Source organism: Melozone crissalis, unplaced genomic scaffold (assembly GCF_028551555.1).
Source record: "Melozone crissalis strain CALT ecotype California unplaced genomic scaffold, PUWL_Pcris_2 ptg000057l_1, whole genome shotgun sequence".
NCBI lineage: Eukaryota > Metazoa > Chordata > Aves > Passeriformes > Passerellidae > Melozone > Melozone crissalis.
The window spans coordinates 1,277,759-1,294,259 of NW_026535835.1; the positions used below are offsets into that span (position 1 = coordinate 1,277,759).

General features: G+C 63.7%; 4 protein-coding genes across 4 annotated transcripts; 2 read left to right on the forward strand and 2 right to left on the reverse strand.

Annotated features, from left to right (window-relative positions):
- Window positions 1-476: 476 nt before the first annotated feature.
- CLDN3 (claudin 3) lies at window positions 477-1,124 on the reverse strand. Its single transcript, XM_054287294.1, has one exon. It carries the CDS (start codon window positions 1,119-1,121, stop codon window positions 477-479), a length of 645 nt encoding a protein of 214 aa, XP_054143269.1. The 5' UTR covers window positions 1,122-1,124.
- A 3,870-nt stretch (window positions 1,125-4,994) lies between these two features.
- LOC128944073 (claudin-4-like) lies at window positions 4,995-12,713 on the forward strand. Its single transcript, XM_054287169.1, has 2 exons — window positions 4,995-5,040; window positions 12,060-12,713. The coding sequence occupies exon 2, from the start codon at window positions 12,069-12,071 to the stop codon at window positions 12,711-12,713; it is 645 nt and encodes a 214-aa protein (XP_054143144.1). The 5' UTR covers window positions 4,995-5,040; window positions 12,060-12,068.
- LOC128944074 (claudin-4-like) lies at window positions 8,570-9,199 on the forward strand. Its single transcript, XM_054287170.1, has one exon. The coding sequence runs from the start codon at window positions 8,570-8,572 to the stop codon at window positions 9,197-9,199; it is 630 nt and encodes a 209-aa protein (XP_054143145.1).
- Window positions 12,714-13,868: 1,155 nt separating the features above from the next.
- On the reverse strand, window positions 13,869-15,882 carry METTL27 (methyltransferase like 27). The gene is made up of 5 exons (XM_054287274.1): window positions 15,729-15,882; window positions 15,526-15,654; window positions 15,281-15,416; window positions 15,075-15,167; window positions 13,869-14,635 (listed from the first exon to the last, which is right to left on the reverse strand). The coding sequence occupies exons 1-5, from the start codon at window positions 15,834-15,836 to the stop codon at window positions 14,397-14,399; spliced, it is 705 nt and encodes a 234-aa protein (XP_054143249.1). The 5' UTR covers window positions 15,837-15,882; the 3' UTR covers window positions 13,869-14,396.
- Window positions 15,883-16,501: the final 619 nt, after the last annotated feature.

The following is a 16,501-nucleotide window of genomic DNA, read 5'->3' on the forward strand; positions in this document are numbered from 1 at the left end:
GGGTGCCGCCGTAGCAGGTGCCTTGGGGGGCTGAACCGCCGCGTTCCCCCTCCCCGCGCCCACCTCGATCGTGCCGCACACCTCAAGGACACTCGGGTACCAAAACAGGACACGTTTATTGACAAATGTAACCGGTACAGACCACGCGTAACAGGGACAGATGGTGCCGGGCCAGCAGCGATGGGGGGACACAGCAGGGGGCCCTGTCCCCATCCCGTCCTCATCCCGCCCCACCGGCATGGCAGGACCTCGCCGAGTGCCGCTTCTCCCGCCGACCCGAAACTGCCTCGTGTTTAACCGAAACTGTCTCTATTTACACAGCCCGGCCCTGACCCCGCGGCCGTCCCCGTCCCCTCCTTCGCGCCCCCCCCCGCCCCGGCGCTGCCGCCCCCGGGCCCCACGGAGGGCGATGAGGGTCCCAGGGTGGGTGGGTGGGGTGGGGGACATCGAGGGGGGCCGGGGGACCCTGGGGGGGCTCAGACATAGTTCCTCTTGTCATAGCTGGTGACGGCGGAGCGTGGGGCGGAGTAAGCCACCTTGCTTGTGGGGTACCTGTCGTCTTTGGGGGGGCAGGAGCAGCAGAGCAGGCCCCCCCCCAGCAGCAGCAGTGCGGAGGCCGCCCAGCCCACGTAGAGCGAGGTGCCCAGCTCCCGCTTCTGCGCTTCGATCACCAGCGGGTTGTAGAAATCCCGGATGATGGTGTTGGCCGACCAGCAGACAGGGATGAGGGTCAAGACGCCAGAGAGGAGGAAGATGACGCCGGAGACGATGGTGATCTTGGCTTTGGTGCTCTCGTCCTCCACGCAGCGGGTGCACTGGGCGCCCACGATGGCCACCATTAAGCCCAGCACGGCCAAGATGATGGCCACCACCAGCAGGGCGCGGGCGGCTTGCAGGTCCTGAGGGAGCGCCAGCATGGAGTCGTAGACCTTGCACTGCATCTGCCCCGTGCTCTGCACCACGCAGTTCATCCACAGCCCTTCCCAGATGATCTGGGCCGTCACGATGTTGTTGCCGATGAAGGCCGACACCTTCCACATGGGCAACGCGCAGCAGATGATGCTGCACAACCAACCCAGCACGGACAAGGCCACGCCGCCGATCTCCAGCCCCATCGACATGGTGGACAGTTCAGTGACGCGCTCCAGGCGATGGCGGAGAAGAACCCACGGACCGAGACCGTCGCCACCACCCGCCGCCGCTCGCAGCCGGGGGATCGGCTTACACCTGTGCGCAGTGCTATTTATATGGGCTGGCCCCGGGGTGGGGTTTCGGTGCTGGCTGCTGGACGCTCCTCTCTGCTCCTCCGTCACCGTCACCTGTGCCCCACACCCTCCCCTTTGTTTGCAGAGATGGCGCCGGGTAACCAGAGAAGGGCGGGAGGAGGAGAAACGCCACCTGCCACGGCCATCGCCTGGTTTCGGCCGATGGGTATCAGGAAGCACTACCACCGTGCTCATTCCCACCAAACCTCTTCTGTGAACCTGGAAATGCCAAGGGTTCACCTTTCCCCCATGGAGGAAATGTGGCAGGTCAGGGTTTGATTTCTGTAGTGTTGTCAGTGCTCACGTTTAACTGGGGTTCGGTGAGCGTTGGGCACCTTTGCATCACCGTGCAAAGTGCAACCCCTCCGCCATGCCGTGAGTTTGTGTCACCATTCCAGGGGACCTGTGGGTGCTCCTGGCCCTGCAGGAACCCCTTCAGCCTGGCCCCTCCTGTTCCCACCCTGCTGGGCCAGGAGCACAGTCAGAGATCCTCTGACTGACTGATAAATATCTTTACTCATCCTGCACAAGTCTTGTGACCTTGAAGGAAGCAGATAATGCACGTAACCAGCCCAGCAGCATCACCCTGACAACCTGAGCTGGCACCCGGCAAAGGGAAAAATATCCCAAGGCATGACCAATCCCTTCAGACCTGGCAGCAACAGCCCCATGGCTGTGAGGTGCATGTTTCCCCCCCCAGCCTTGCATGCTGGGGGTAGTGCCAGTGCTTCCAATCCCCCTCCCCCAGGAATGTGGTTACTGGACACAGGCTTGCTCCTACCTGTTCCCTGCCTGCTCCAAAAATCTCCTCTACAACTTATTAACTACTCAAGAGCGCGGTGGGATGCTGGCAGCTGGCGCCGTGCAGTTGGGATGGGGGGAACCCTGCAATGCCTGGCTGTGCCCCACAGTGCCCTGATATCCCACAGCCAGAGGGCTTGGGGTTGGGTGCCCCCAGAGCACCCCAACACCCCATAGGCAGAGGGGTGTATGTGGGTGCCGCACAGCGCTCTGATACCCAGTATCTGGTGGGTCACCTTCTATTGCCCTGCAGCACCCTGAACCCCAGAGCCAGCGGGGTCACCCCACAGCACCCTGATACCCCGTATGTATCTGGGTCAGCTCTTGTCACCCCATGTCACCCCAGCACCCCATATCCACCCAGCTTGACCTCCAGCCCCCTGCAGCACCCCATGTCTGACCACCACACTGTGACACCCCAATACCGCCATATCCAGCCTCTGCCAACCACGGCATCCCAAAAATATCCTGTACTTGGCTGGGTGAGCTTGTGCCACCCCACTGTACTGTGATCACCCCCTGAGGACACCAAAATCCCCAGAGCCAGCCGGGGGTACCCAGGGCAGACCCAGCCCGTGCAAGCAGCCCCCAGGGTTCCGTGCCCCTGCTGGGGGCGCTGGGGGTTCCGGCCCTAGGGGCACTCGAGCTGGGTGTGCACGGTGCCGTGCTGCCACGGGACCGGGCTGCAGAGAGGGGCCGGGCTGCCCAGGGGCCCACGGGTGCAGGCAGGGAGGGCCCGCAGCCACGGGGAGCGGGAATGCACACACGGCAGCTGGACACACACAGACAGACACACGGACACATGCAGACACACAGACAGACACACAGACAGGTACAGACACACAGACAGACACACAGGTACAGACACACACACACACACACAGACACATACACAGACACACACAGACAGACACACAGACAGGTACAGACACACAGACATGCACACACACAGACAGGTACAGACACACAGACAGGTACAGGCACACACACAGAGACACACACACAGACACACACAGACAGACACACAGACAGGTACAGACACACACACACAGACACACAGACAGGTACAGACACATAGGTACAGGCACACAGAGACACGGGTGCAGGCAGAGACAGGTACAGGCACAGACACACAAACCCAGGTGCATAGGTAAACACACACACACACACACACACACACACACAAACACACACACACACACACAGGTACAGACAGACAGACACACAGACAGGTGCAGGCGCACACACACAGACAGACACAGAGACACACACACACAAGTGCAGGCACACACACACACACACACACACCACAAACACACAGGTGCAGGCACACACACACACAGACAGACACACACACACAGGTTCAGGCACACACACACACACAGACACACACACATAGGTTCAGGCACACACACACACACACACACACACAGGTTCAGGCACGCACACACACACACACACACACACACACACACCCTCTGCTGGCAGCAGCACCCCGGCATGCAGCTGCGCACAGAAACACATGGACACGTAGACACACAGACACACAGCGACAGACTCGGACACACAGACACATGGAGACAGCCAGACACACGGACATAATGACTGACAGATAGACACAGAGACTCACCGACAGATTCACAGACACACAGACTCACAGACATAGATTCAGACACACACACACGCAGACTCCCAGACAGACTCAGACTCACATAGACAGACACTGACACAGAAGCAGAGGTGAACAGGCAGTGGTACAGGCGCACTCACACACACCCTTCCCCAGTGCACATGAGGCTGTGGCCAGGGGTTCCCCAGGCAGGGCTCTGGGCCAGGAGGGGACCCCAGGCAGGGCTGGGTTATAAGGAAGGGGGGTTGGCACCCCAGGCAGGGCTGTGGGGCACAGAAATAGGGGCAGGGCTATACCCCCAAGTCTGTGGAACAATGGGAATACTCAATAGCAGGGCATGGGGCAGGGAAGATAACCCACATAGGAGTGGGACATAGGAGAGAGGGATACCTCTGGACGGGGATATGACACAGGGAAGATGTTCCAGGTAGGGCTGTGGGGCAGGGGAAGAGTGGGATACTCAAGGCAGGTGTATGGGATAGGAGCTACTGGGGCAGAGCTGGGGTGGGACAGGGCAGTGAAACACCACAGCCCCCGAGCCTGCAATCAGAGCCCCACACGCGGCGTCCCCACTTTGTCTTCCCAAATTGCCCAAAGTACAGGCTGTGCCCGCTGTCGTGCCGGCCTGGGGCAGCTGCTGCCGCCTGACTCACGACGGAGGAAGGGGCAAATCACCGGGGTTTCGGGGTGCTGGCCACCCCCGGCAGGGCACATTCTTGTGGTGAGCAAACCAGCTCACTGGTGTTTACTGAGGAGCTGAGCAGGACCAGCGTCCCTGGGGGATTCCTGAGAGCACCCCCGTCCCAAGCACTGCATCTCCCTCCCCAGCGCAGTCCCTCTGCACTTCCACACAGCTGGGGAGGGATGTGGAGTATCCAAGTCCCTCGGGATGGGGACGAAGTGTGGTGGCTGTGAGAACTCTGTGGTGACACGGGGACAGGTTTTCTCCGCTGTGATGCAGAGACCCCGAACAAATGTCAGACCCAAAGGTCACGGGAGCATCACCGGTTTGGTGGCCTCAATGGAAGGACACCTGCGCTGACAGGGGGGACACCACTGCAGCATCCGCCATCCACGCACCCGCAGCACCCGGGGGTGCGCGGGAGGTGACGGCAGAAACCGCCCCGGGGCCGCGGGGCCGCGTCCCGCTCACGTGTGCGGCGGGGCCGGGGTGTTCCCGCCGCTGCGGTCGGGAATGCCGGCGCTTTTCCCCCGGGGCAGCGGGGCCGGGGCGCTAAATGCCGCCTCGGCTGCTTATATTTCAGGCGCGGGGCTGCTGGCTCTGCCCCGGCCAGGGCACACAGGCAGCCCATTGTTGGAGCCCCTTCGGCGCGGCGGGAGCAGGTGAGGCGGCTCCGAGCATCAATGGCAGCTCTGTCTGCGGCGGGGCGGGGAGGCGGCTGCGGCGCTCGGGGCTGGGGGCGGCGGGGACACGGACCGGCGGGATGTGTCGGGGGGTTCGCTGCGGGATGCTGGACCGTGCCCCGGCATCCCCACCCGACAGATCGGACCGTGTTCCCCGGGGCTTTGCCGTGACATCCCGCTTCCTCCGGCGGGCGTCGCCGGTGGGGACACCCCCATTGCACCGCCGTGACCCCCTTCCTGATCCATCATCTCCTCCATCCCTTAGCCAACCACCCTGGCAGCGCTTAGGGGTCTTTTCCCTGTCGGAAGCCACTTGTTGCATAGAAACTGGACAGAGTTTTGACTTTCAGAGCGACTTCAGGCCGAAGGTCCCTTCTCTCCCTGCAGGGACCCCACAGGTCCCGGCGTGCGGCTCCCCTCCCGATAAGACTTTGCTTTCCCCAGCGACAAACAACCTGACTGTGCATTTTTGAGTGGGTCGGAGGGATTTATGTTGGGCAAGGATGTTTTTTGGGAACATTCAGTCTCTGGGCTGTCGGAAACTAATCCTCAGCCTCCAGCGGGGAGAAGCTGCCCCGCTCCTCACAGCCTGAGTGGGAGGGTTGTTGGCCGTGCCTTGCTTGGCAGATGTGAAGCCAGAGATCCCGGTGGATCATCATTTGCTGGCAAGTCTCACCTGCCTCTTTGGGACCTTGAGGTAGTCAGGTTGGTGGGTCCATGTGTGGGTCCTGGGGAATGAGGGGCTCTCGGCTCAGTGGTGGGGGCTATGTGAGGTGGGACTGACACTCATGTCCTGGGTGGAGGTGTCCCCAAGATATTTTTGGCAGGAGATTCATGCCCCAAGCCCTCTCCCTGCGGGGTGTCCTCTACCCTGAGCAAGGCCAGGGTGACACAGCCTCTGCTGTGCACCCAGCAGTGCCTGGCATTGTGGTGACACTGTGTTTAATGTCAGCTTCCTGCCTGGGAATGGCCTCACTGCCCAGCTGAGGGGCTGCAGTGTGTCCCCATGCTGGTGAATACAGGAAAAGTGTCAGAAGGTGTTTCCTGATGGATGTGCCACAACGGGAGCTCTGCCCTCACACACCCTGTTAGTGCAGTGTAACAGGGATGGGAACCCAGGCTCCTGCATGTCCTCCAAATCCCACTGCATTTGGGGCAGGGCATCCACGGCTGTCTGGATGCTGGGGCAGGTGCTGGGTGGTGAAGGCTCAGGATGGGTTGAATGTGTTGAGCAGCCTGTTTTGGGGTGGAGGAGCTTCCTGCTGGGCAAGTGGGCTGTGGTCCCACCAGGACATGTGCCTGTGCCATGGCTTCTTGCAGGTGACACTTGGGAAAATCTGGGACTGGGGTCCTGCAGGATGCACTGGCAATGAGCATTGGGATAGGGCTGTGGGGCTGGTGTCCCTGTGGGGCTGGTGTCTGTGCAGTGGTTGTCCTGGATGGACGTCCTGAGGCGCCTGCTGGTCCCACCTGTGCTGCACCACCATGCTCAGGCTCCAGGGGCTCTGGGGTCGGCTGCTGCTCCTCCATGCCAAGCCGGTGTCTGTCTGTCCGGCAGTGCTGGGGACACGGGGCCAGCAGTGCTGTCCGGGTGGGTGTGTCACTTGGGAATGTGGGGAAGCCACAGGGGCTGCCCCTGCGTGGCAGCTGCCAGGTGGAATTTATGTCACGTTCCAGCATTAATTACAGTAATTGGCTGTCAGAGGCTGTGCTGGCGCCTGCTCTGCCTCCGAGGGGGAGATGAGCAGCTCAAGCTTTGATGCTCCGTGCGCGGGGGAGTCCCTGTCCCCACCTTGCCATTTGTCCCCAGCCCAGAGACATGTCCCCACGTGCCTGCGGGGACACCGTGCCGCTGGGAGCCACACACACACACACACACACACACACGCGCGCACACACACACACACACAGGAGGGCGTGTGCCTCTCTCCAACCCCAAACGCTGCGGTGGTTACAGCAGCCGGCCGGGAGGTGAAAGCCTCAGGCAGAGTCTAGCCCCGGCGGGGATGCTCCGGAGCCTTGTAGATTAAAGGGAGCCCTTGCCCACAAGGTTCTGGCCGCAGGGTAGACACTCTGGTATGTGAACAATGCGGGCATTCCAGCAGGACAGAGGGATGGAGCCTGGGCAGCTCCTCTGGCACAGGTCAGGCCGGCAGGACCATGATCATCTCCCTAGGCTGGGGTCTGCTGTGAGACGTGGGTGTCCCCAGGCATCTTCCTGGTACCGCAGTGCATGGGCCACCAGGCTTGTCCCACCACACTGGGACATGATGCCCAGGGACATGCTGGCACGAGCAGTAGCAGCTCCAGAGTCCGTCACACCAAGCAATAAGAACAAATGATTGAATCGTGATGGTAACCCAGTGCTCAGGAAAACTAAGATTATTGCACTGCCTCTTATCTTCTCCTGGGGCCCAGGATTAAGCTAGGGTGATGAAACAGTGCAATGTCCGTCTGTCTGTCTGTGCCATCTGTCTGGTGTCGTGCTGTGCCTGTGCAGGGGCTTGGAGGGAGTTGGGAGGGAGCCCATGTGGGAGTCATGGATTAAAAGAGGACAGGTCAGCATTAGCATGGCATCAGTGTTGGCATTGGTATTGGCATCAGCATGGCATCAGTATTGGTATTGGTACTGGCATCAGCACTGGGATCAGTGGGTATGGCTCTGGATGTGATCAGTGGGATCAGTGGGTATGGCTCTGGGACAGCTCGAGGCTGCATTTGCCCCTCGTAGCCCCAACCCACCCAACCCCACCACGCAGGCAGTGGGACACGGGCAGAGCTGGGGCTGAGGGTGGTGGTGTGAACCCTGGCTTGGCACTGGGGCACAGGTGAGCTGGGTTTGGGGTCTGCCCCCCTGTTGCCCCAGGCAGTGCCGTCTCTCCTTTGTGGGGAAATGGCAGCCGCTCCAACCGGTTTGTGGGTCTGGGCGGTGGCACCTCCTGCCCGAGGCCTAATGGAGGGCTGCAAGTGCTGGTATGGATGCCAAGGAGCAAACAAGAGCCTCTTGTGTCCTGCCGGGCATGGAGCCAGCAGCCAGAGGGAACAATGTGCTCCTCCTGGGGCCATGGGGGGCCAGAGGCCGGCCTATGAGCTGGAGGGAAGTTGAGGCATGAAGGCGTGAAGGGACCCCATCCAAGCGATGGAGCAGAGGGTTCTGGCAGGTATGGCAGAGATACCCTGGTGCCTGGACACTGGCTCTTCCCCTTTAGCATCCCGGTGCTGCCCTGGGCATGTCCTGCCTGCCCACAGCAATGGGATGCACTCCTGCACCTGGGTGGCCTGGTTCCAGTCCCCTGCATCCTCCTCCGTGGGAGCAACCGGGATATTAAGTGTCATCACTGCAGGGAGAAATACAAGTGGAAGAATCCCGGGAAACTGGTTCTACCCCTCCGTCCGGTGCCGGCGGCAGGCCAGCGGCTGCGGCGGCGCTCCTCCCTCGGCAAAGGCATAAAATGCCTGCCATGGTCCCGGCAGCCGGCACTGCGCGGCGGGAGGCGGGCGGGAAGCGATGGCCTCCATGGGGATGCAGGTGCTGGGCATCGCCCTCTCTGTCATCGGCTGGCTGGCCTCCATCCTGTGCTGCGCGCTGCCCATGTGGCGGGAGACGGCCTTCGTGGGGAACAACATCGTGGTGGCACAGATCATCTGGGAAGGGCTGTGGATGAGCTGCGTGGTGCAGAGCACGGGGCAGATGCAGTGCAAGGTCTACGACTCCATGCTGGCCCTGCCGCAGGACCTGCAAGCCGCCCGCGCCATGGTGGTGGTGGCCATCGTCCTGGCCATCCTGGGCACCCTGCTGGCCGTCACCGGCGGCAAATGCACCAATTGTGTGGAGGATGACACCGCCAAAGCCAAGGTCATGATCTTCTCCGGCATCATCTTCATCGTCGCCGGTATCCTCATCCTCATCCCCATCTCGTGGTCAGCCAACAGCATCATCCAGGACTTCTACAACCCGCTGGTCTCTGACTCGCAGAAGCGGGACCTGGGCTCATCCCTCTACGTGGGCTGGGCGGCCTCGGCGCTGCTGCTGCTCGGGGGGGGGATCCTGTGCTGCACCTGCCCCCGCCGCGGGGAGAAGCCCTACTCCGCCAAGTTCACGGCTGCTCGCTCCTTGCCAGCCAGCAACTACGTGTAGGAGCCGCCGCGCCTGCCTGGACCCCCGGCCGCTCCAGGGCGCAGGGACCTCCCAGGACACGCAAAACCTCCCCGGCCGGGCTGGGGCTGGCCGGGCGCCGGGGCGGTGCGAGGGAAGGCAGACAGAGCCGCCTTTGTTCCACCGGGGTTGCAGCCGGTTCTCTAATCTCGGTTGAGACAGGGGACAAGGAGATCCTGTCCTGGCTGTCCGCGGTGGGGGCTCTGCTCCCCCCGGAGCGCCCAGCTGAGGCATCTTCTCCGAGACATCACCTGATCTCCTCCCCGAGCATTAGCTGGCTCCCGGTATCGGGGTGTGCCGTGTGGTGACACAGCTCCCAGGAGCCCGTCCCACGGGTGGCACGGGGCTCTCTTTCCCCGCGTGAAGCTCCCCGGGACGTGTCTGTCCCTCGGGGTGGGTGGCGGTGTCGGTGCTGATAGGGACCGCGGACCTGTCCCGCGTGGTCACAGGGACGCAGTGATTCTGCAAAACCCGGCAGGGTCTTGATGGGTGACAGGGGCTGTCACCTGCCTGATCTCTAAATTATGACTTTGACCTACTTTCGGGGCTCGGAGCGGCCGTACAGAGTGTGATTTCTCGCGGCAGCTCCCCAGGGCGGGGGCATCATTATCCTGGGAGTGGGACGGCAGCAGCCGGGCTGGGAAAACCGGTCGGGGAGGCGGGGCGGGAGCGGGGCTGTGCCCCCGCATGGTGGGGGGCGTCCCCCGGACCCGACCCCATCCATGGCCCCAGCGTGGGGCGCCCGGGGCGGGAGCGCGGTCTCACGGTACCCCTGCCCATGTTCAGCCTTCCCGCATTAAACGGCAGCTGCTGTCACCCCGCTGTGCCTCGTGTTCTTTGCGCTCTCCAGCACCCGCCTCGGTGGCGGGACAGCCCGGTGCTCCTGTGCTCTGGGCTCTCCTGAGCGATCACCCAGATCTGTTCTTCGCAGTCTCCTGAGATCCCCGCCGCCTGTTCCAGCCCTGGCGTCCCCTCCCCGTTCCCCTCCCGGGCCGCCCGGGGGTGACAGCGGCACAGAGCCTTGGCGGCGCCGGACGGGGCGCAGGGCTGTCCCACGCCTGTCCCACGCGTGACCCGCCGCGATCTCCCCACCCGAGCCGGCAGAAGGCGGCGGGCGCCGGCCGGGGCGGGTCGGGGCGCGCTGGCCCCGGTGCCGCCCCCGAGCCCCGGCCGGGAGCGCCCCGGGCCCGGCGTGGGCAGCGCCCGCTGCTTTGCCTATCTCGCTTCCGGCACGGCAAGCGCTGCTCTGCCCTGGGAACATCCTTCCTTCCTTCCTTCCTTCCTTCCCACCTCAGGGTTTGGGGGACGGTGGTGACCCCGCCTAGCTCTGGGTGTCTCCTCTGGATCTGAGAGCTAGAAGGCTCCCAGCTCCACAGTCCCTTCACTGGGCCCGGCAATGGTGGAATATATGCCTGTAACCCTGTGGTGCCGGTGGGCAGGTGGGAATGTGAGCTCAGTGCTCTGCCGAGCATCCCCGGGGATCCGTGGAGGCACCGCTTGTCCCCCTGCAGGCACTCGTGGGCCCTGTTTGGGATGTCTTGTGTGGCCAGGTCCTGCTGGCTGGGGAAGGGTGCCTGGGATGGTGCCCACCACCCCAGCCCCTGCCTTCCTGCAGCACGGGGGAAGGGGCTGTGATTTGGGCCCAAAGGCTGTGATTTGGGCTGTGATTCATGGCCCGGGGGATGCCAAGGCCAGTGCTGGGTGTCCATCAGGCTCCTGAGGGATAAAAGGTGCTGGGTAAGGAGTGGGGATATAGCGGGAGAGGAGAGGCTGGAGAAACCAAAACCGAGACAGGGGAAATGATGGTGAAACCTCTGGCAGGAGCCGCAGGGTGTGCCAGGCACAACCGATACCCGCTGAGCTCGGGGCCATAAAACCCCGGCTGGTCCCAGGTGCCAAGCACGGCACGGGCACCCAGGGGTGAACTCTGCTCCGTGAGGGGCTGAGCTGGATGTGGGCTGAGCCAGGGCCACAGCAGTCACACGTGGCCATGGTGGAGCTGCCAGTGTGCCCAGCATGTGTCCCTACACCAGCCACCCCTCACCCATGGATGCCATCTGTGGTGACCCCATAGCTCCTCACCAGGGTTTGCCCTCTTGGGGCTGCTCCTGGGGCTTCTCTGGGATGGTATTGCAGAAGGTCTGAGCCCCAGAGGTGGGATCAGGGCAGAGCTCAGCTCTGATCCATTTCCCTTTTCTCCTGGAGAGGAGATCCTGGGTCCAAAGGGCACTGTGGGATGGCTGTGAGGGCAAAGCCAGAACGGGAGCAGGCAGTGCTGAGTGCTGTGTGGGACTGCCTTCCCTGCCGTGCCCTGTGCCCTTCCCTGTGCCCCTGGCACGAGGCTTGTGGCCGGGGAGGCTGAGCACCCGTTCTGGAGTGGGACATGGGGTGGGCACCGGGGGGTGGGCACCAGGGCAGGCCATGGGATGGGTGTGAGGTGGGGGGTTTGCACTCTGCAGCACTGGGGGGTGGGCCCACCTAGCCCCCCATCCTGCCCCCCATAAGCCATGCCTTCCCTGACACTTGCCATGGCCTGGGAAGGGGGGATGGCAGCGGCTGTGCTGCACTGTGGGGACAGTGTAGGGGCCAGTGTGACACACGGGGGCTCCTGCACCTTGGCCTGCTGGGGCCTGGCTCCTCAGTGCCACATGTGTCCCCATCCTGTCCTGCAGCACCGCCCCATGCCACTCGTGTCCCTGTGCCCTTCAAGTCCCCGTGTCCCCCATGTCCCCATGCTGCCCTGCAGCCATTCCCACCCTGGGGGGAGCAGGGCATTCCAGACGAAGCCCACGCTGTCCCTGGCTGTGGGCCGTGCCTGTGACACCCGTGCCTGTCCCCGCAGGAGCTGTTGATGGCGATGATGACGATGCAGACGGGAGGACTGATGATGGCCGCCCTGGGCTGGCTGGGCTCCATCCTCACCTGTGCCCTGCCCATGTGGAAGGTGACGGCCTTCATCGGCTCCAACATCGTGGTGGCCCAGGTGTTCTGGGAAGGGCTGTGGATGAACTGCGTCTACGAGAGCACGGGGCAGATGCAGTGCAAGGCCTACGACTCCCTGCTGGAGCTCACCTCTGACCTGCAAGCTGCTCGTGCCCTGGTGGTCACCTCCATCTTCGTGGCCTGCCTTGCCTTCTTCATCGCCCTCTCGGGAGCCGACTGCACCCGCTGCGTGGACGACAGCGGCACCAAGAGCAGGATCTCCGCGGTGGCAGGCGTCATCTTCATCATGGCCAGCATCATGCTGCTCATCCCTGTCTCCTGGTCTGCCAACAGCATCGTCAGCAACTTCTACAACCCCATGGTGCCCGAGGCCCTCAAGAGAGAGCTGGGGGCTGCCCTCTACATCGGCTGGGCCTCCAGTGCCCTGCAGCTCTTTGGTGGGGGCGTCCTGTGCTGCTCAGGATCCCAGTCCCAGCAGGACCCCTACCCCAAGAAGTACAGGGCAGTGAAAACCTGCGGCCCAATGGGCTATGCCATGAAGGACTACGTGTGAGCCACTGTGCCCAGGTGCCAGCCCAAGGCAGAGCACCGCTGTCCCTGTCCTGCATCCCCGTGCCACACCCTGCCCCTGCACTGCCTCCCCCTGCCCATCCCCACGCTGGCTCACCCCCAGCACGGTCCCCACATGTGCCCTTCCCCAGGACAGGGACTATAAACATCCTGGTGCCACCAAGGCTGCCTGGGCTCATTTTGAACAGCGCGGTGTGGGGAGGATGGTGACGTGTCCTGGGGGTGCTGTGCCCTGCCAGCTGCTGTGCTCCAGCACCTACAACATCCCCATCTTCCCAAGGGGATCAGCAGCAGTCTGCCAGCTCCTGGCATTCCTTGCAGCTGGAAACAGAGGCAGGGAGAGGATGCTGAGCTAAGAGAGGCACGGGGGGACACCAGGTGCTCTGAGCCCCCATGGACTGGGAGGAGACCCCAGAGAAAGGCTGAACCCCCCCCCTCCCAAGCTCCTGGCCACCCACCCTGGAGGGGGCACATTCCCACTGCTCTGGGAACAACACACAGCCGACAGACAGCAGGGACAGGGCTTTATTGAACAGGCAAGTGTAGGGCTGGGCACAGCCACAACCCCCAGCTGCCCAGGGGACAGTGCTGGACACAAATGGGGAGGGAGCAGTGGGACTGATGGGCACAGGGACCCCAAAACACGGGGGACAAAGCAGAAGGGTGGCAAGAGCCATGGGGAGGGTGAGTGTGGAAGATGTGGGATGCCCTGGGTGAGGAACAGGGACAGACACAGCCATTGCCTCACACTGAGAACAGCTCCTGAGGGGAAGGATGCAACCTCTTCTCCAGGAACATGGGAACAGGATAAGCAGGAACAGGTCTGAGGGAAGGGAAAAATGAAAAAAAAAAAAACAAAACAAACAACCAAATATTCCAGGAAGAGATTTGGGTAAAAAACTTCCCAAGGGAGCAGTGGAGGAGGAATTGTGAAGGCAGCCCAGCAAGGGGCTGGGGGAACAGGCTGGGCAGGCAGTGCTGGATGGCTCCTGGGTGGGGAGCAGCTGCCAGCTCCCCAAATCCCTTCCAGACTCATTTCCCCTCCCTGAACATTAACTACAAAGCTGTGGGAAAATGAGATTCAAGCAGCCGTTGTGGGATGCAAGGCAGATGTGGCACTTGGAAAGCCTCTCCACCTTGGCATTGCTGTTTTGACTCTGGACGTGGAGGCTCCTGCACCTCAGGGCTGGCTCGGTCCCCAGGGAGGAGGAGAGGCCACAGGACACAGCAGTGGGGACCGACCTCCAGCAGCCCCCAGCTAATGACTCTGGGGGTAGGAGATGGAGAAGGATCCAGATTTGACCATGAGTGCTGAGATGGGGAAGGTGGGCAGAGGACATCCCAGACTGGACATGCCTCAGAACAGCCATGTGGGTCTGTGAGATGCCATGGTGAACGGTGAGGTGTTGGGGTCAATATCTAAATGTCAGAGCTAAAGGTGGCACACAGGAGACCCTGGTGAGTCCAGAAACCCTCCCCATGCTGTGCAGCAGACAAGGGCCCCAACCAAGCCCAGACCTCGGTGAGAAGGGACCAAGGAAGGGAATGGGGAAATTCCCCCAGAATATTGTCACCCCCAGCAGCTGCCCTGCTGCAGGAGGGGGCCACTGGGCTCTGTTTTACAAAGGGTCAAGTGCTCACCCCCCCTCCAGAGCCATGCTAGCTCTCAGCCCTCCTCGAGGTTGGGAACAGGGCACTTCTGGTAGATGTAGACCACCCCAGAGATGTAGCCAGTGCCCTGGGTGCTCTCCTCCTCGGAGGTGGCCCTCTCCCAGTACTCCACTTCCTGAACCTGCAGCTTCTGCCAGGCTCCCCTCTGCTCCAGCTGCCCCAGCGCTGCCTCCAGCTCCGCCTTGTACCGCAGGTTCGAGGGGTTGCTCCTCGTCGTCAGGCACAGGAAACCGCCTGCGGGACAGGAGACAGGTAACAGTGACACAGAGCGGGGACACGGGGAGGCACCGAGAGCCCGCCCGGAGTCAGCGGGCACGGACAGGGCACAGACAGGGCACAGACGAGGCACGGACGGGGCAGCGGGCAGGGGACAGGCAGGACAGCAGGCAGAGATGGGCAGCACAGGGGCCGGCAGGGCATGGGCGGGATGTCCCGCCTGAGCACAGCTGTCACACACCAGCACCCTCACTGCCACCTCGTCCCGCTGCCCAGCCCTGGCAGCGGGCAGGGTCAGGGACCCCGTGAATCGCCCGTGCGTGGCAGCAGGGACAAGGCCGTGTTCCAGCTGTGCCACGGGCCCAGCGCTCAGCGGGGGTCCCACATCCACCGGGGCTCGGTGTCCCATCCCAGCCCGCCGGGGGTCCCGGCGCGGAGGGAAAGGGCCCCCCCTTACCCGGCTTGGTGACCCGCAGCAGCTCCGGCAGCACCGTGCTCGGCACCTGGCCCTCGCCCAGGGCCCCCACCACCGTCACGGCGTCGTAGTGCTCTGCGAGGACCCGGGGCATCACCGGGGGGACCCTCCGGGGCTCCCCCGCCCGGTGCCGGCCCGTCACCCGCGGGTGTCACCGAGGGGTCCCGGGGTCCGCCCCCTCCCGTTACCTGCGGGCGCGGGCAGCGGCTCCCTGCCCAGGACGCAGAGCCGCAGCTCCCGGTAGAGCCCGGTGCTCCGCGCCCGCTCCAGCATCCCCGCGCTGCCGTCCACGCCGTCCACGCAGCGGAACCCGCGCCGGTGGAGCTGCGGGGACAGAGGCACCGTCACTCCCTCCCCGCCCCGTCCCGTCCCGTTACCCCCAGCCCGGCCCGCCCTGTCCCATCCCGTTAGCCCCGGCCCGTCCCGCCGGTACCTCCCGCGCTACGAGCCCGGTGCCACAGGCCACGTCGAGCAGCCGCGCCTCCGCACGCGGCGCGGGGAAGGCGAAGGCGAGCGAGGCGGCGGCGAGATACGGTGCCCGGTACTCCAGAGCCGCCACATCCTGCGGGGACACTGCGGTCAGCGGGGACACCCACGGCCCCGTTCCCGTTCCCGTTCCCTCTGTGTCCCCGGTACCTGCTCGTAGCGGGCGGCCCAGCCGTCGTAGAGCCGCAGCCGTTCGGGCAGCGCTGAGCCCCGGTGCACCGCAGCTACGCGGTCCCGCACGGCTGTCGGCAGCCCCATGCCGGTACCGCCCGGTACCGTCCGGGCCGACTGACCCGCGCCGGGCCCGCCCCCGCCACCATTGAGCCGGAGGCTCCGCCCCGGACACGCCCCTAAAGCACTTGGCCCCGCCCCCCGCTCGCGGCGCGACCCCAGTGCCTCATTGGCTTCTCTGCTCGCCCAGGACACGCCCCCAAGCGAGGTTCCACAATGACCCCGCCCAGGACCGCCCCACAGAACACGCGACCCCGCCCCGGCCAATTGGTTGGGGGCGCCCGCCCCGGCCACGCCCCCGCGCTCCATTGGCAGCCGGAGTTGCCCCTCGGGGCGTTGGGAGCGACCAAGTGCGCTGGGCAGCGGGGGGGGGGGGGAGAAGGACCCGGTGTCCTGAGACCTGACCAAGCGTCCGAGTGGTGACCAATGGCCCAGGGAGGCGTCAGATGTCCTGGGGGGCTGGCCAAGTCCAGCAATGGTGACCTCAAATACCCCAGGGCCGTGACACCGAATCCCCGCGGGGAGCGGCACCGGGGGCCCCAGGACGCCTGTCTCCAGCAGTGTCCCCTGTTCCTGCTGCTGTCACCTGCAGGGGTCAGTGCCCATTGCGTCACTCATGTCCCAGGCGCGGGGACAGTGTCCTGGACAGGTCACCTCCTGCCCGGGCCCTTGCCCCAGCCCCACACGGCCCC